The sequence below is a fragment of the Apostichopus japonicus genome, chromosome 7 (genome assembly GCF_037975245.1).
Source record: "Apostichopus japonicus isolate 1M-3 chromosome 7, ASM3797524v1, whole genome shotgun sequence".
In the NCBI taxonomy this organism is placed as follows: domain Eukaryota; kingdom Metazoa; phylum Echinodermata; class Holothuroidea; order Aspidochirotida; family Stichopodidae; genus Apostichopus; species Apostichopus japonicus.
This window is the reverse complement of record NC_092567.1, coordinates 6,384,725-6,403,484: the sequence shown is the minus strand read 5'-3', so window position 1 is coordinate 6,403,484 and position 18,760 is coordinate 6,384,725. Positions and strand designations below refer to the sequence as shown.

At 36.7% G+C, this 18,760-nt stretch overlaps 4 protein-coding genes across 6 annotated transcripts in view; 1 reads left to right on the top strand and 3 right to left on the bottom strand.

Moving 5' to 3' along the window:
* The window catches only part of LOC139970032 (uncharacterized), a 445,342-nt gene that overhangs the window by 50,797 nt on the left and 375,785 nt on the right, over positions 1–18,760 (bottom strand). The window lies entirely within an intron of this gene.
* Positions 1–18,760, bottom strand: part of LOC139970046 (uncharacterized) — a 320,960-nt gene that overhangs the window by 191,927 nt on the left and 110,273 nt on the right. The window lies entirely within an intron of this gene.
* LOC139970082 (uncharacterized) overlaps positions 1–18,760 on the top strand; it is an 892,672-nt gene that overhangs the window by 793,150 nt on the left and 80,762 nt on the right. The window lies entirely within an intron of this gene.
* Positions 6,025–18,760, bottom strand: part of LOC139970009 (NLR family CARD domain-containing protein 4-like) — a 261,218-nt gene continuing 248,482 nt past the window's right edge. Inside the window, exons 2-7 of the mRNA XM_071975521.1 lie at positions 18,636–18,707; positions 15,529–15,593; positions 14,834–15,139; positions 11,363–12,538; positions 7,082–7,398; positions 6,025–6,060 (exon numbers count right to left, since the gene is read on the bottom strand). Of these exons, the coding sequence (XP_071831622.1) occupies positions 6,025–6,060; positions 7,082–7,398; positions 11,363–12,538; positions 14,834–15,139; positions 15,529–15,586 (1,893 nt within the window). The 5' untranslated portion in view covers positions 15,587–15,593; positions 18,636–18,707. The remainder of the gene's footprint in view (positions 6,061–7,081; positions 7,399–11,362; positions 12,539–14,833; positions 15,140–15,528; positions 15,594–18,635; positions 18,708–18,760) is intronic.

The following is an 18,760-nucleotide window of genomic DNA, read 5'->3' as shown; positions in this document are numbered from 1 at the left end:
GGAGGTTTTATACTCTATTATGCTAAATGCTAAAGAAATGATGGTTGCTAAGTCAGCTTTTTAAAAAAAAAAAATACACCATAAGAGTGTGTGTGCGTCACCACGTTGTAGCCTATAATAAAAAGGCTTCTACAACAGAATTTGGGCCAATCACAGGCCGTCACTGTTTGACTTCACTGCCTTCCTCAGAACCCAACTCTATAACAAAAGAGCTACTCCCAAACTGGTCAAAACAAGTCATGGACTCACTCATCCCAGAGATCCCTGCCTCACCAGTCAATGAAGACTCATCCTTCTCCTCAGAAGAAGACATACCGTGTGGGCAAAGAACTCCTACTAAAAGGAATGACACCAGGATCAAACTTCAAGAGGATACCCACAAGAAGGTCAAAAGCCACGCAGTTACGTTGAAGGGGCTCCAGTCCAATCTCATCACTCTCACTACAGAGATATCCCGGATAGACGGCGATAAAAACGCTACCTATCACCAAATCAAGGTTCAGAGAAATCCACCCAGACTCCCGGCGCAACTGAACCACTCGGAGGAGTTTACTGATTCCTGGAATCAGGTACTCCAACGGGACAGGTTTCTCGAGAAGAGATCTAGAGCTGAGACAGACTTAGAGTCAACACTGGAAGCTCCTGAGGCACAAAGGCTTTTGAAGACCATCCTCCAGAAGTCAGCGAAAAGAGAGGAGACCAGAGTGGCACGCCGACCAAAGGCCAGGAACAGAAAGCAACCTTATAAAAGGTAGAAGTAGGAGTTGCTCGAGAAAAACGGCCCTTTTTAGGGCCAACAAATTTTTCCAGAAAGAGCTACCTTCCTCTCCTCCAACATGCAAAATGTACTTTCTCTCTCTCAACCTCTCTCATCGTCATCTAAAAGACGCAAATTTGTCCGTTCAGTGAAAGCTAATAAAAGCTCCGAAAAATTCCGCACCACCAACAGGGAGCTACAGACTATACGTAGTCACTCAAAAGCCCCAAATCTTCGATCTCATCTTAATCTAATTGAACTCATCTTAACAAGAAACTGTTTCGAGTTCAATAACCAATTCTATCTACAAAAGATCGGTTGCGCCATGGGTAGCCAAGCCTCTCCGGAAATCTGCGATATCGTCATGCATAGACTTGAAAACCAGATTTTACCGACAGATAATAAAATCTTAAAATGGCTCCGCTATAGAGATGACATTCTATTGCTCTACGACGGTACACATCAGGAACTTGAACACCTAGTAAAAAAGGTTGAATGAAATTCACCGCTTCTTAAAGTTTACGGTAGAAATATCAAACACCGAGGTAACATACCTAGATTTGAAAATCTTCAAAGGTACAAGGTTCGAAACCAATGGGTTATTAGACACTAAAGTCCACACCAAACCCACGGAAACCTTCCAATACCTCGACAGAAACTCTGCACACCCACTTGCCACTTTTAAAGGCTTCATTAAAGGGGAAATATTACGATACGCACGTCTCTGTAACAACGAGACTGACTTCTTAGAGAAAAAGAATGCGTTCACAGAGAAACTGTTACTCCGTAACTATAAGAAAGAGGAAAATGCCACAGCCGCTAAAGGCATAACATTTGAAAACCGTAGGCAATACCTCACAACCAATACTAAACAACAGGAACCACCACTGGTGTTCAAGCTTACCTATAAACCCCACATCAGAACCACGCATTTGAAAAAAGCACTTTTGAAACATTGGCACTTAATTTCGCAACACGCGGATTTATCCAAACTGTTTCCAAAAGAACCGATTCTTGCCTATAAAAGGGCCCCAAATCTCAAAGATTTACTTGTTAACTCAAGGTTTCGTACTAACGAAGAATCAGCTGACTCTCAAGGTTCACACGAAGCTCTTATAGATGCACTATGAGTCCATAAAAACTCGTGCACAGAAAATAGATGCATTTTGAGAACGAGACGCTCATGCCGAATATAAAATATTCAAAGGCTTACTACTGATGAAGCTCCTCCTATAAAAGTTGAGAGCAGAAACCGGTCTAGTTGGTCATAAGAACCTACGCTAGTCTTTCTTACTATTAAAAGTACACTCAATTCACCTAATAGGTGCAATTATGTTTCAACATGAGGAGCATGCTATAAGTTCATGTTCTTCGGGCCCTCCCTTAAAAATACATCAGGTTCTTGGCCACTACGTTGCGTTAGATAGTGTTATACCGCCTACACCCCCATTTCCATTTCCAATCATATGATTTAGCGGATGTTCGGAAACACTTTTTGGCTCACCTTTGGGGGCCATGGCCCCCCTTGGCCCCCCCCCTTGGATCCGCCAGTGGTAGGATTCAGCATATTATGTCATCTGAAATCCTTAATGGATTTGTATTATTTTTATGTTCTTATAGTTATTTTGTAATTCAGTAATTATGTTATAAGAGTGTGTTTGGGTAGGGGGTGGGGGCATCAGGCTAATGTCAATTGGCAAAGTTGGTAATGAAGTTACTGTGAAAGTGGTGAAAGCAAAAACAACAACATTTATATGTTAGAGCAGCCTCTGCTTCACACTTGTAATCTGAATGTTTGACAAAGGCAATATAGACAAGTAAGTAGGCCTAACTTTGCTTGAATTCAAAGTAACAGAATTAGAAATTTGGTGTTCATACAAAGATGAACAACTTCATTGGCCTGCTGCATCAAATAACGTTAAAAGTACCAATTAGACCGTGTGCTGATCAATTTAGTCTAATCCAAGGATTGCAAACATGTTACCAATTATAGCCTATTATTTGTTTATGGATACATTTTCAAAAATTATTCAACTTAAAAAATAAAATGCCTTTCCATAAAATGATTGAACTTGCAATTATTGCGTTGTTTCAGGGACACAGAGTTATTAGCTTGTATATCTGTGAGCAATGGAATAACTGTTGAGTAAATATTAAAAAGGCAAACTCAATAACAAAGGTTTTCATTGTTTGCATGAATACATCTAGTTCAGATATTCTCAACAAACAATAAGTAACAACTGACTGTTATTGCATTTGTCTTATCTCCTCATTAGGTAAATGTGGAATAACCAGTCTCGAGATGATCTTTGGAGATCACCTGATGCGGATCTTGCACAGACTGGTTTACAATATGCTGATCAATGGTATTGGTAAAGTGTATAAATAGTGTATAGCATGACTGGTAAGCTGGGTTGTAGTTAATTAGATTTGAGTCTGGGTAGAGAGTGACTTTTTGGTTTCGATGCTATTTGTAACCTTTGCGTTCATGATGGCGTGTGTGGGTGGGTGTGTGTGTGTGTGGTTGAATTTGTGATGCCCATTTTGTAAAGACGGAGGAAGGGAAAGTCAGACCAATTTAATATTTGGGTTCACCAGTGGTCAATTTGTGAAACCTTGTAAACACGATATCTCAAATAAAAAAGCTTGAGAGGATTTCATATTTAGTGTATAAAAGTACCACATTAAGTACAAGAAGCCTATTGTTTTTTGTGGAGGTCAAGCGTCATTTGGGGTCACCAGGGGTCAAACTGACAAAACATGTAAACACGATATCTCAAAAAAGGAAAGTCAGACCAATTTCATATTTGATGTGTAGATGTACCACACTAATTATATGGAGCATATTGTTTTGATGGAAGTCAAAGTTCATTTGGGGTCACCAGGGGTCATATTGTGAAAACATTTTTTAAACGATATCTGAAGAGGGCCAGATCAGACCAACTTCATAGGTCATATGTAGAAGTATCACAATAAGTACAAGAGGCCTATTGTTTTTGGTGGAGGTCGAAGGTCATTTGGGGTCACCAGGAGTGAAATTGTGGAAACTTTGTTAACACAATATCTCAGGGAGGGAAGGTCAGATCAACTTGATACTTAATGTGTAGAAGTTCTAAATTGAGAACAAGAAGCCTATTGTTTTTGGTGGAGGTCAAACGTCATTTGGGTCACAAGGGGTCAAATTGTGAAAACCTTGTAAACACGATATCTCAAGAAGAGAGAGTCAGACCAATTCCATGTTTGATGTGTAGAAGTGCCACAATAATTATAGGAAGCCTATTGTTTTGGTGGAGGTCAAAGTTCATTTTGGGGTCACCAGGGGTCAAATTGTGAAAACCTTGTAAACACGATATCTCAAGGAGGGAAATTCAGATCAATTTCATATCTTAATAAAGGATTCTCGGGCAGACCTCTTACTTAGTGTGTAGACGTACCACGTTGAGCTTACAAAGCCTATTGTTTTGTGGAGATCAAAGGTCATTTTGGGTCACAAGGGGTCAAATTGTGAAAACCTTGTAAACACGATATCTCAAGTAGGGAGAGTCAGACCAATTCCATATTTGATGTGTACCACAATAATTATAAGAAGCCTATTGTTTTGGTGGAGGTCATTTGGGGTCACCAGGGGTCAAATTGTGAAAACCTTGTAAACATGATATCTCAAGTAGGGAGAGTCAGACCAATTCCATATTTGATGTGTACCACAATAATTATAAGACGCCTATTGTTTTGGTGGAGGTCAAGGTCATTTTGGGTCACCAGGGGTCAAATTGTGAAAACCTTGTAAATACGATATCTCAAGAAGGGAAAGTCAGACCAATTCCATATCTCAATAATTGATTGTCGGGCCGACCTCTAATTTAGTGTGAAGACGTACCACGTTGAGCTTAAGAAGCATATTGTTTTTGGTGGAGTTCTTAAAACCCTTGTAAACATGTACACCCTCACTATACATTACGTCAGATTCATGAAACTGCTCGTGTTACCACATTGAAACCACAATGCACTTCTGCAATCTTGTTTACTGTGTAATACTGGTGAAACAGTAATTGTTTTGAATCTTGCTTGATCAACAAACTCCCTAAGGGTCTAGAGAAGAAGATATGAAGGACTCAGTCTAACATTCAAACACCATATATAAGGCACTGCATGCCAAACATTGTATTGCTTACCATTGTGTAAATAAACACATAGATGTGTATATGTTTAATTAAGATTTCTTCAGGGTGTCATAGGGTTGGGTGGCAGGTAAGGGTAGTACTCAGTCTTTAAAGTGTGGCCACATTACTCTGTACTGCTAGCCTCACTGCCACTAAAAAAATATGGTAATGTACCTACTTGAGGTTATATCCTTTTGATATAAACACAATATTTGCTGAGGCTAAGAAATATATAAATAATTTAATATGTGACATACTTCTCCATTATTCTGTTTTAATGGAGACATGTATTAAGTGAGTTTGATACTATATATGATGTGAATAACACCCTGCACAACTGCCTCAGCAAGTGAGTCAGTGTTTGTTTACTATGATCACTGTCTGGAGCCTGTGTGCTTTCAATTGCTATATGTTACACATGTCACAACTAAGTGTTTTGATTGATAAAATGCAAAATAACTAGCAACAACTATTTCTCTATTCTCGTCCTAACCTTGCCCTCCCCCATTTCATTGCATTCAAAAATTAATGTCAAATTTGATGTGAAGGTAACATGATGTTAGATGTTATTTGATATATGCACACAGGAATCACAAGTAAAAGAAACTGTTGTTTGTCTCAGAAACTCTTTGAAGGCAACATGGAGTTCATAAGTTAGTACTAATAGTGTTGTAGTAACGAATTGTGATGAATACCTTAGAATCAAAACATACCCCAAGTGGCTCCATGATAAAAGCAAAATTGCTTTGAATAATGTGAAAGTCCCTTGCTGTGAGCTATGTCAGTCCAACCAACCCAAAGATGAAAACAGTTATAGTAAACAATAAATTTGTTGCCTGAGAATATAACTGTATAAATATTCATAGATCCTCATTATTTAAGACATACGGAAAGACTTTGATAGCATGATGTCAGCAACTATTTCAATGGTTCTAACTGAACACTAGCCTCAAGTACATGCCACAATGGATACTTTGAGTAAAGCACTTTTCTCTACAGTGGTACAAACGTTATCACAGACCTCTTGAATTTTCACCTCCATATCAAGTGAAAGGAAGCTTGAATTATTTTGTTTATTCTTTGTTTGACCTCCAGCTGGTACAGTTTTCAACGTTGCATTGAAGCGGTTTTCCTGTATACATGCTTCAACGAATTGAAAAAGAAAATTCAAACATCAAACATCACTGATGACATAATTTCTTTTGTGGGTGAGTGTCTTTACAACTCTATTCTCAACATTCAGTTTTTGAAGTGGTAAGGGGTTTTGCTGAATACCTCTGATCAGGGCAATAGAGCTGAATTAAGTAATTATCTTTTAGTGTATTTATCTTGCACAAATCCATGCATATAAGACCGCCAGACCCAAACAAGAATGTAAAGTTACTTCCCTGATCATAAAGTGATGTGCATATTCATGTATGTTCTTCTTTGAAAGGAATTTAATACATTTATAAACTACATGCTGTCAACTTCCCAAAGTGAACCCAACATTATGAAAAGATGATTATTTCATTGGTTATTATCTTGCTTTTCCACAATATTGTTTCATGGACCAGGCCTGATCACTAACATATTCTTTACCGCCCCAATGCAATTTATTTGCTACACATCTGTGCTTATATTGTTCATTCCTTTTCATTTAAAGCTGAGAAGAAGTCAACGCACTACAGCATTCCATAACAAGTCTGTGTCTTCGATAAGCCAAGAACTATTTTCCTTTTTTTTTAAGATTTATAATATCACATTGTTTAATCAAATCATTGCTGCTACATTTAGACAGTGAGACAATGGTCATCTTTCCACACAAAATAATAGTTGTTATTCTTATTTTTTGATGTGGTGCTATATTTCTTACATTTCCAACTAAGGAAGTGAGATGATAGAAACGTATTCAGAATGCCAAAACTATTCAGAAAGGAAATTTAATAAGTTAGTAAGTTTGTTGTCTATCCACAATGAGAAGGAAAATCAGAACCCAAATGAGTAAAAACGAAACGAGTTGAACTGTTAGTTGCAATAAACTGTTGTAATATAAATCTAAACAATGTGTGTAGCAAAGGTGAATTACAAATATTAAATAAATTAAACCAAGGCGGGTGAACTTTTTCAACTTAAGAACTTGTTCTGGTGTGTTGAGAATATCAATACACAAATTGATAATTACCTGATTAGCTGAAGCGACTTCAAGGACTTGTATGGTAGACCTCTGTAATAATTTGGCATGAAAGAAGGTAATGTAAATATCCCTTGAAACCAAGTCCTTGACTGACTGCCTGAATTGGTCTGAATTTTCTTCTTGTTCAAGCATACAAAGAATTGCAAACTGACGTCCCTCTTTGGTTTCCTGCAGGTGTTTGATGATGATGTCTGCTGCTGACTTGTGGAGTCCACATGCAAAGCGATGGACATACTGGAGGTCAAGCGGGTTGATGCTGTTCAAGGTTTCTTTCACATTAATTGATGACGCTGCTGAAGACGCTCCTGTTATCCAAGCAGACAGATTATATGGGTTTTAATGTGTATATTTTACTGCAGGCATCATATCAAGGTGTTGACACATATTAATAGTGTCACTGTACCATATAATTTAATTAGTAACTCTTGTATATATAGTTATTTTTAAAACTATCATTCACATGGTGTATGTTAATGATGTTTTGTTTTATGGTGTTGTGACATCATTAATATCACTGTAATTAAAGCATGAATCAGGGATTGATTCAAGTTCAATATTTGTGCTAGGCAGCAGACACAATGATGACAGAACGACAGATAGTAGTAATGGTCTATCTAAGGTTCTAAGAAGAATACACTGTGCCTGACAGAAACTCAGACAAATATGTCAACAATTAATGTTATATTTTGTGAGGCCAAAATATTCAGAATTTAGGTTTACAACCCTATACTTACCTTCACTACATGCTTCAGTATTTCATTTTAGGTCTAAGCACAGGCCCAGTGGCATTGCATATTACCCCTGAAACCTGCCTTAACTGCATGCTGCATTGTAAGTACAGTGTGACAGTAATAGTAACCCCGAAACTTGCCTTCGTGGCATGCTTTATTTTGCATTGTAAGTACTAGCAGGCCAGGAGGACAGTGAATGTGGCATACTCCTATTAGCGTCTATATCAATCCGCCCAAAGTGTTCTCCTTCAGGAAAAGTGCCAATTATGAGCAGGTGAACAACTTTATTGCTATGTTATACATTAGGACGTGTTTTGGTGTGGCGTGGATGTTAAAGAGCATGAATGGAAGCAAAAGGGGTGCAAACATTGGGTCAATTGAGGCAAATTATGACCAGTTAGCCCTCCCAGGAGCAGCGTACAATTGTTTTTTTTACGACTGAGTAAAGAGGTTTGTTTACAAGTGACGAAAAGTTCCGGCTCTCGTAGCAAAAATCTGCATGGTCATGGTATAGAAAATTGATAATGCCATGAAAGGTCAACTTGTCAGCTATCCAGTAATTGGTAGCGTTTAGCTAGTGGAAGCTTCTATCTAGACTTAGAGACCACACTACTTTTGTGATATAGTGTGTAAGTCAATGGGGCTTTTAATGGACGTATGCTACCTGAATAGTAACCATAAACCTGCCTTTATTGCATGCTTAGTTACTGCATTGTTAGTACAGACAGGCCAGTTTGACAGTGAATAGTAACCCTAGGCCTGTCTTCGTTGCATGCTTTGTTACAGCATTGTAAGTACTGACAGGCAAGTGTGACAGTACATAGTAACCCCAAGCCTGCATTCATTACATGCTTCATTTATGTATGTTAGGAATCAGCACAGAACAGGATGGCTTACCATAGTGAAGCCATATATGCAATGTAATGAGTGATATCATCATTATTACTTTATATAATGTAGGTCATTCTGACTGGTTTACCACAGTTGTCCCATTGCTAATGTTACTTGTTAAAATTGTTGCCTGTGAGGACGTCATTAATCAAAGGTTGGGTAAATTGGGGTCAAGGTTATATGAAGTTATTTGCAGCCAAAAGGAAGAATGAGTCAAACATGCATCTCTGCTAGATGCTTGCTCACATTGTCAGTAAGCTTGATCTTAACAATTCAGTTTGAGAAGGGACACATTTAACAACACAGAAAACAATCATACCGTAGCTCATTTTGTAGATATTACAGTGAAAACTTAAACTGGATGTATTTCTCTCAACCAGTCAAATTTGTAACATACTATAACAGACCTCCTTATATTGTTTTGGTCAAGTGTTGATAATATTGTCATCAATAAGAAAATGTTTGAGTGGATGTATTACTGATATACATCACTATGTTCTAGTTAGTGATCTTCAATGGTCCTTTCATGTCAGTAAAACAGAGAGCAAACTGTGGAAACTTGTAAGATATATATCTGTAAAAGAATGGAATCATCATATATTTGAAGAAGCAGCTCGTTGCATGTAATCTAAACCGCAATGTTTTTTTGCATTCCTGGTTAAGATTTAAATTATCATGTTTACAACAGTACAATGAGTATTTAAGAGGTGCCATTGGCATTCAGCTTAGTAGCCTAGTGTTAGTCATTCATGCTGATGGAAATATTTCATTCTCGATATATAATTTCATTCAAATTTCAGTGTGCTCTGTTTAGGAACTTTCTGGCCGTTAGATTCTGATTTCTAATTCACAATTCCACTGAAGTAATTGAATCAAATTTAAAACTGTCTTTTCCTTGATTCGATAGTCCAACAAACTTGCAAACTCCATTAAAAGAGGCTTGGAGACAAAAACACTCCTATTCCTACAATATCCTGGTCGATATTGTGGTTGTTGGTACATATACTATAAACACTATTACTGTAGCTGAACTTGCGGCGTTTTGCATATATAGTTAGCTTCTTGAGATAACGGCATATCAAAAATTATTTGAAAGGAACATTCCAATTTGGAGTGGTATGGCCTGAACATGGTATTACAATGTGAAAGGGAAATCCTGATTGAGGCTCTTAACAGAGAATTGTGTACAGTTAGTTTATTAATATGGAGTACGACCTTAAGTTCCTTTTTCAGTAACAGATTACTATGCAAATTATTATGCAAATAATTGGGCATATGTATTATACTATTGACCTCAGGTGAGTTAGGGTCATCAGTGTTGCTGCTCTATAGTTCTACTCTGATAGAATTGGTAAAGGTTTTGACAAATACTTTTTAGCATATTACCCTCGAAATTGTAAACTTTCTTTGAAAAACAATTACAGAGAAAAGAGAGAATTTGCAGGGCATGATTTAATTTTATGAGGTCATAAAAATAATATTTTGGTTTTTCTGATATTAGGTTTTGACTGGTATTTCACTCTTACAATGTCAACCAAATTACAGATTCCTGTAAATGTAATTTATTAGTTCGTGTTCTTGTCTCTATACTTGAAAACTAAATTTGCCTAGGATGAAGATAGTCACAGCGTTTGTTTACGTTCTAACATTTTATGTATTGTTATTGTGGTAGTCGACCAGGTCATATATGAAATCTTTGTGAGATGAGATATTACCAAAAGCTTCATTTTTAATACATTTTGGATTAGGTTGACTTAACAAATAATCGAACACTAAAAGTAACACTGAATCATGAATATTAATACTACTACTCATATCTAGGTAAAAATACGATTTTTAAGGCTAATATTACATGGCTATTTGATAAATGATTGAAACATAAATAAAAAAGATATTTTCAGCAGCGTTGCTTTGATGATATCGTTCATTGTACTATTGCCAGATGCAAAATATTACCAACTTTAAGGATTCATATCTTTGTGATACAATATGAGATGAGGATCTGGTTTATGAATTTACTTGCATAGTTTTGATCTTCACCTCAGCAATTTTGAGAAGCAATCAAATTTAACAACAGGAAAAGCTTTGAACAAAATGTGGGATAACTTTATTTAAGTGACGAGCACAAATAGCAAAAATCTAGTGAATATGCTGAATAACGTGTTTTTTAATAGATACAAAAGTCAAAGTATTCAATATGGTTATACATTCACAACAATGTAAGAACTCGTGCCCATCCTAGATTACCCAGATGTGTACAATTTGCTTGTAAATCCAGTGTTGTCAGCTTTTTCCGACTTTGGCTTGGTCTTCCTGAGTGTATCTCTACCTTTAGGCGCTCTTGTCTTCAAATACAACAAGCATACATATAGAAGATCCAAACCCAAATCGTTGTTATGTTGAACTGGGTCGGTGACAAATGATGACTTTATTTGCTTATATTGCCACGCGTGTAGTATAAATGGTAATTTGCATATATACATAACAGACACTGTGGGGTGGGGGTACGATGAGCTTAAGCTGTTTACCTATGCACATACAAGCACATACGAACAATACTTCCATCTCTTAGGTTTACTCATTACCTTACACATCAGAGATTACAAACTGTGGTTATGCATCAATATTATCTGCACTGAAGACTTACCTTCACTAAGAATCCAAACCAGATGATGGGAGGCATAAAATTCATAGATGATTTTGTGCCATATTCGTGCTTCCGTCTTATATCGACACTGGGAAATGTCAAAAACCACTTCCTGTGCAAACATCCCGAGCTTTATATAGTTATCATAAAATTCTTGTCCAAGTTCTGAAACTAAATAGGTGTTTTCCCATGCCAGCTGCTGGTTCTTCCGTGTGAGGCCGTCGAAAGCAATACGGTACAGTTTAGCTAGTTCATTTTCAAAAGCAGGCCCCTCAGTATTAGCATCTTTCTTGATTTTCATATGGTTATGAACGCATGCGATCACATAAGTGAAAAATCTTGTTACTGTGCTAAATATCTCGATTTCTGGTCTCTCGTGTGCTATGTGAGCGACCATAGTGGAGAACAGAGGGACCTGACAGAGATCTCTTAAGAATGGGTTTCTCTGAAGCTGCTCTTCGATCCGATCTGCCAACTGGACATCATCAGCCACTGCCTTCAGGACATAGTTTCGACGTTCAGCCACCCCAAACCCTGTTAATCTGATTCGTTTTGTTTCGGGGTGTAAGTTAGGCGGGAGGTTCAATGTCCTGGTAAGTATGATGACAAGAATGTCTAGAAACATTTTCATCTCAATGATGGAGGAGATATGTGTTTTGGTGTTCTTGTCAGGATACTCGTCATAACTGTCAAATAACATGACAACAGACTTTTTGTATACTTTGAGGATTTCCTTAATGCAAGAGTCGTCTATGTCCTCATCTTCAGGCACTATGGAATGCTTTATGGCAGTGTATATAGACTTTACACCTTCCAGTTGCCTCAACTGGAGAAATATAAGTATTTCCACATCTTTGAGAGGAGATTCAGGGTCCTCAGTACACCAGTCATAGACAAACTGTGATGCAAGTGTTGATTTCCCGAACCCAGGATCAGCCTCGATGATCTTTCTATTTGACTTAGTTTTGGGGCTGCTCAGAATATCGTTGTAAGAATCTAACGATTCTAGCACATCGGGCTTTTGCATGAAATCACCCTCCTGAGCCGAGCAGTAAATACCTCCCTGAACAAATAATCTGTTAACGTTACACTTGTTCATGGAAGGAAATGGCTTAGCTGTCTCGTATTGCTTTCGATAGGCTGTTTTTGCATACTTGATGAGATCGTTTTTCTTTCCTGAGAAAAAAATACAATTAAAGAGTCTTTAGCACTTGAAAGGTTACATGCAGACATTTTGACCTTACTTCTGAAACAAACTTAGACAAACTTAATTGTGAAATTCAGTTTACATAAGGTTAAATATCAGTCACCAAGTATGTCTAGCGTACTTTGTAACTACTTTTTATTGGTGACGTAACGTCAAATCATGTAATGCGTTACCACTTTATATTATGAAAGCTTCACATCTTAAAACACTGATAGCAAAAGATGCTTAACTGAACTTTGCATTTACTATGTTGCTCTCACCAAAATTCAAAATCTCATTATAGCGGAGACGAAGTCAAAGTAGTCAAATATCATAATGTAATTATATATGCCTAATCATTGAGTAAATGTTAAATATCAAACCAAGATGTACTAATCGCTACCAATAGCGGTGAGCTTTAACAGAAAATCTATCCCCTCACTCTATGGAGCGTGGAACTGCCAATGTAACTCTAAAGTTCATTTATAAGTGAAAGAACGTCACCATCAGGTGCTATTACTTCCATGTCGTGCATGCTCTCATGTCATGGTGAACGTGTTCTTTCACTATCAATCACTTAATTAGCATTGCTTACCCACTTGATAAAAAATTTTAGTGTAAAATTCTAAGGATAGTCATTTTAATTTCCGATTTTAACTTAATGACAACATTTCCCCTTACAGTTACCAATGAAAACATAGGCTTATCAAGTGTGAATTCAGAAAACACTGTCCTCTTTTTAGAGACACGGGGTGTAAACTATTATTTAAATCTGTGTAGAAAAGCAGAGATTGTCGCTAAATCCGGGTCAATGAAGAATTTCTTTAATCCTTGAGCACACAGGATGGATTTAACTAGCACACCCATGCATATTTAAATCCTCAACATATATATCATTAAGGTAGAACATCTTCTTTCATATGTATAGCATTGGCTGAATCTCATTGAACCACTGGGTTTATTTTTCTTTGAAAGAGTTTATGAAGATGTGTATTTACCGTAGAGAGAAACGTTTTCTTTTGTATTACAAGTGAGCATATCTTCAAACAATCTAGGATAATAAGTTTCTAAAATCCATTGTTCGGTGTGGAAGTGTCATCTAACGCCCGCCGCACACTGTACTAACTATTAAAACTCGACGGAGGGAACTGTCATTACTCGGGAAATCATGGATAGTTGAGCACTGTGCGTAGGCTTAAGGTTGCTACATGACTTCAGGCTCGTAGCCAAGGGGGGGGGGGGCAAAGGGGTACCGCTCCCTTTCCTGAGCATATATTTTGTATTTTTTCATGATATCGCTATTAATTTAAAAATATAAAATGCTTAGATGCAACTTACAAGGCCTGGAAAGTGCCATTTCCAGCGATCTGGGAGGCATCTTCGCGCCAACACATGGTAGCGCTACACTTAGATGGTTTGCCTACAGACTTTGCCCCTCCCTTTGCAAATTCCTCGCTACGCCCCTGTATGAATTTGCCGGTTGTAAGTCGGCTCCAGTCAAGTTCCTAAGCTCATTAATCAACTCCAGTAGTAATATTTGTGATATCACTTATCAAATATTATTGTCATATACTATTTATTATCAAATTACTACAGTTATACCCATGAGTAGAAAATAAATGTTAAGCGCATCGAATTGAAACATTATCGGCCACACTAACTTTACTACACACCCTAGTTTGAACAATGTAACATATAACTAATTATTAAAAGAGAATATCAATGTCCTGAAACAGCTTATACAAGTATACGAATTTAACTGGAATATGTTCTGTTTACCATTCGCTGCTGTCAGAGATTCAAAAGGAGAACACTTTCAGTTTCAATCCATTTATGGAATATTAGCTACAAAGTACTTGTTTTACATAAAATCAAACAATAACCATTGGATACGTTTTGTGAGAAAATGGGGCATTGGAATATTGATTTTTGGACATGAAGCATTACCTAAGAATTCTAGTAAAATATCTCATTCAGATGTATTGTAGACGGCGTTGACCTTAGGATCGAGAATATCCAATTTAAATTACTAAGATACTATACATTCAATCATCTTGTTTTATTATTACACGCAAACTAGTGCATCTACTATTGTTAAAGGAACAATTTACCTCCAGCTACATAAATGAAAGTCTTTAGTAAATAATCGATTCACCACTAACATTGTAGCAAATCCTTCGAAATTTACCAATCGCAGGAAATCAATGGAGGTAATGTTCATTTTTAGGACTTTTGCGAGTGCATACGAACATTCATGTATAAAGATATGCTTTCAGTTACAGTACCTTCTAATTGAGCCTTAGAATGATCATCACTGGAACATAGTCTCCCTGTATGTTCCTCATACAGCTTTCTTACACGCATCTCAATCCCAGAAAGACACATTTTCTTCAGCGCACACAGAAGTGTCATGATACTTGTTGGCTCTATTTGTCCTCTCTCTTCCATATAACGTATCATGAGAAGGCCTGCACTGGCTGCATTGCTCAACTCTTCTATGACGACAGGCGGATATTCAAAGAACGTAGCAAGATCAAGAACAATTTTAACAGTCAGAACGGTAGCAAGTGCAACTTTGAAACTACCAAAACCTGTTGAAAATAACGAAAAAGGATAAAAGACACCTAACTAGCACATGAAACACTCCTTCAGATCTAAATGAATGTAGTAACAACGGATGCGTTAGTGATATGAACATAAATACTTTAAACTTGTCAATCAAAATGTAATGACCTGGTAATCCCTTTCACTATCACAAGTTTGATTTACATATGATATTATGTTGTCAATATATATTTCATGATATCCGCATTAAATTGGCCAATGTTATGTTTCTTTTATAAAAGAAAAGTGAAGATGGCTTCTCAACTATATTAGAAAACGCCACAGTGTAACGTGGATTGTAAATAAACACCAAAACACACCAAAAAAAAACACCAATATACTTATTAAATATAAATTGTTCGGTTTTTAAACTTACCGTTTACTCCCTTCTTCAAATCTGGTTTGATGTCCACGGGATTAACATTGGCAGCCATCTTAGGTCTGTAATTTTGCATGCAAAATAAACATTAATTTGACTGGCAATTCTATGTAAAGTTCCAAGGTCAAGGCATTAACTGGATTACTCAGGATATAAATGGGTTTCCAGAATATTTATACTTTGAATGGTTAGTGTTGCATTTATTGGGCTGATTGTCTCTCTCATGTTATCGATGGTGCAAACTTTATAATTGGTATACATGATGAGTATGAATCTAACTTTTATTGTAAATAACTGCTTATAACTGCACATTTATGATACGAATGTGAATTGCTGATTATTCCGGCATATGAAAGGATTTGAAATAAAATCAGTAAGTTTTTATCATAATTTAAAGATTGATAGAAACGAACGGAAATTGGTCTTAAAAGCCTAAAAACAGGTTAGCACAAATTGTTTGCGATATTGTACTTATATATCACTGAATTCTCCAAATAGTGATTAGTTTAACTATACATCCAACCTATTTAAATACTGCTAAAGTTCTTTCTTCATAGTCGTATTGGATGCAATCAATCTGAATGAACTTGGTCTTTTATGATTATAATTGTAATCACTTACTAGGTACATCTCAATGATATTATGTGTTAGCGTAGTCACGCTGACTGTCCTATATACTTTGCATGTTTGTTCACGTTATCTCTCAAATACATGTTATATTGAAAATAGTATCGACATGTCACTGTTATCCCAAGGGACGAATTAGTTTTAGAGAATTGATTAGCAATAATTGCTCGACAATTCTTGGAAATAGCAATTAGCATTAGCTATTAGCAACTGGCAATTCTTGGGTAGCAAATTGCTATGCGAACCCAGTTATTTCGTCCCTTGTATCCACATAAAAAAAGTTGTTACGGTGAACACATATTTTTCTTTTGTTTACTGCAACAAATTATTACTACTTTAGAGCTGTATAGGGCACAGTTATTAATAGAGACAGAAACAAAAAGTCGACAAAACATTAATTTGAAAGTGGTTGAGTGCAACTTTACCAAACCATCTCAATGTTATTCAATATTATCTTCAAAGTAAAACGACATTGGTACTAATCACGTGTTGATGTAAGAAAAACTATTGGATTTGCTTGATCTTGAAACATTATTAGAATTAAACAATTATAAAGTTTATTGTCGATCACTTGAAAAATAATATAATGTAATAAATGTTACGTAAGTACAAGAACAGTAGTCCTATTATTTCATTTGCTCTTTATTTTGAGGAGTCTGGAAGTACATGATTACATTTAATTTTAAATCAATTATCACCTTATTGGAATTGCTTTTGCATGTTTTCATACCTATTCACATAGTTGTTCATAGTTGTAACATTTCAACATGATTTCAAAATAACATTATAAAAGGATGATATCACCTACTATGTACAAAGTTATTTAGCGAAATAAGGTCTAAGCTATAATAACACGAACTTACAATAATTCGTCTATTAAATTCCTTGTCAAATTATTGCAATAATCACATTCATAACGCTTTACAGGAGTCCATTTGAGATCATACTAGCTCTGATGTATGCAACATTGCAAAGAAAGGATCAATACAAGTCACACTGTGTCTGCCCTTGCATTCCATCGTGATATAAAACTACACTATTGTGGTAGATGTTATATAAATTAAGGGAAGCTAATGATGCGTTTGATTGCCAATTTCAGCAAGATCCAGGTAATTATGGTCAGTAACAAGTAGACCTAATGGCTGCATAGCTCAATCAGTTGAGAACAATAGTATACTTAGACGCGGTTCTTGTTTCGATTCGCTTCGTTTTAGCGTTCACTTAAAGTTCATGTTAATTATATCAATCTAACGAAAAGTTTATCAGATTGCTTACCTACCATCGGTGTTAACCTTATTGTAATTGTTTTACCCAGTGTTTTTTTTTTCTTTTGATCGACCCATCAATAGATCTATCTTATCCATCCAATCCATCCTATCCATTCTATCCATCCTATCCATCCTATCCATCTTATCCATCATATCCATCCTATCCATCCATCCACTCCATCATCCTATCCATACATACTATCCAACAATCATATACATCCATCATATCCACCATATCCATCCTATCCATCCATCCGATACATCCATCACATGTATTCATCTTATCCACCCATCCTATCCATCCATCATATACATTCATCATATCAATCCATCATATCCATCATATCCACCATATCCATCCATTTATCCATCCGATACATCCATCCATCCTATCCATTCTATCCATCCATCCTATCGATCTATCCTATCCATCCATCATATGCATCCATCCTATCCATCCTATCCATCCATTCTATCCATACATTCATGAACCCCATCACTCCATCCATCCATCCTATCCATTCATCCTATCCATCCATTCTATCCATCCATCCATCATATCAATACCTCCATCTTATCCATCCATCCAATCGATCCTATCCATCCATCCTATCTATCCTATCCATCCTACCCATCCTATCCGTCCATCACATCCATCCATCCTATCCATTCTATCCATCCATCCTATCGATCTATCCTATCCATCCATCATATGCATCCATCCTATCCATCCTATCCATCCATTCTATCCATACATTCATGAACCCCATCACTCCATTCATCCATCCTATCCATTCATCCTATCCGTCCATTCTATCTATCTTATCCACCTTTCCCATCCTATCCATCCATCCTATCCATCCATCATATGCATCATATGCATCCATCCTATCCATCCTATCCATCCTATCCTATTCATCCTATTCATCCATCCATCCTATGCATCCATCCATCCATCCTATCCATTCATACTATCCATTCATCCTATCATCAATCCTACCCAGCCATTCATCCTCTCCATCCTCTCCATTCTATCCACCCTATCCATTCTATCCATCCTATCCATCTATCCTATCCTATCCTAGATATGGGCAAAAACCACACCATAAGAAACATCATAACAGATACATAGCAGAAAAGATAACGTTTCTATATGTGTGGTTAGTTTACTAATACATTTTCTACTATAGCATCAACTGCTTCACTTACCAGTTAGATATTTCTGCCAGATACTTTCAATACGGCTGGGGTGATCAACACTTCTCGCATAACCGATAGAATCTGTAAACCGATAGAAAACTTAAAATTATGTAATAAAGAAAGTCGCGTCAACC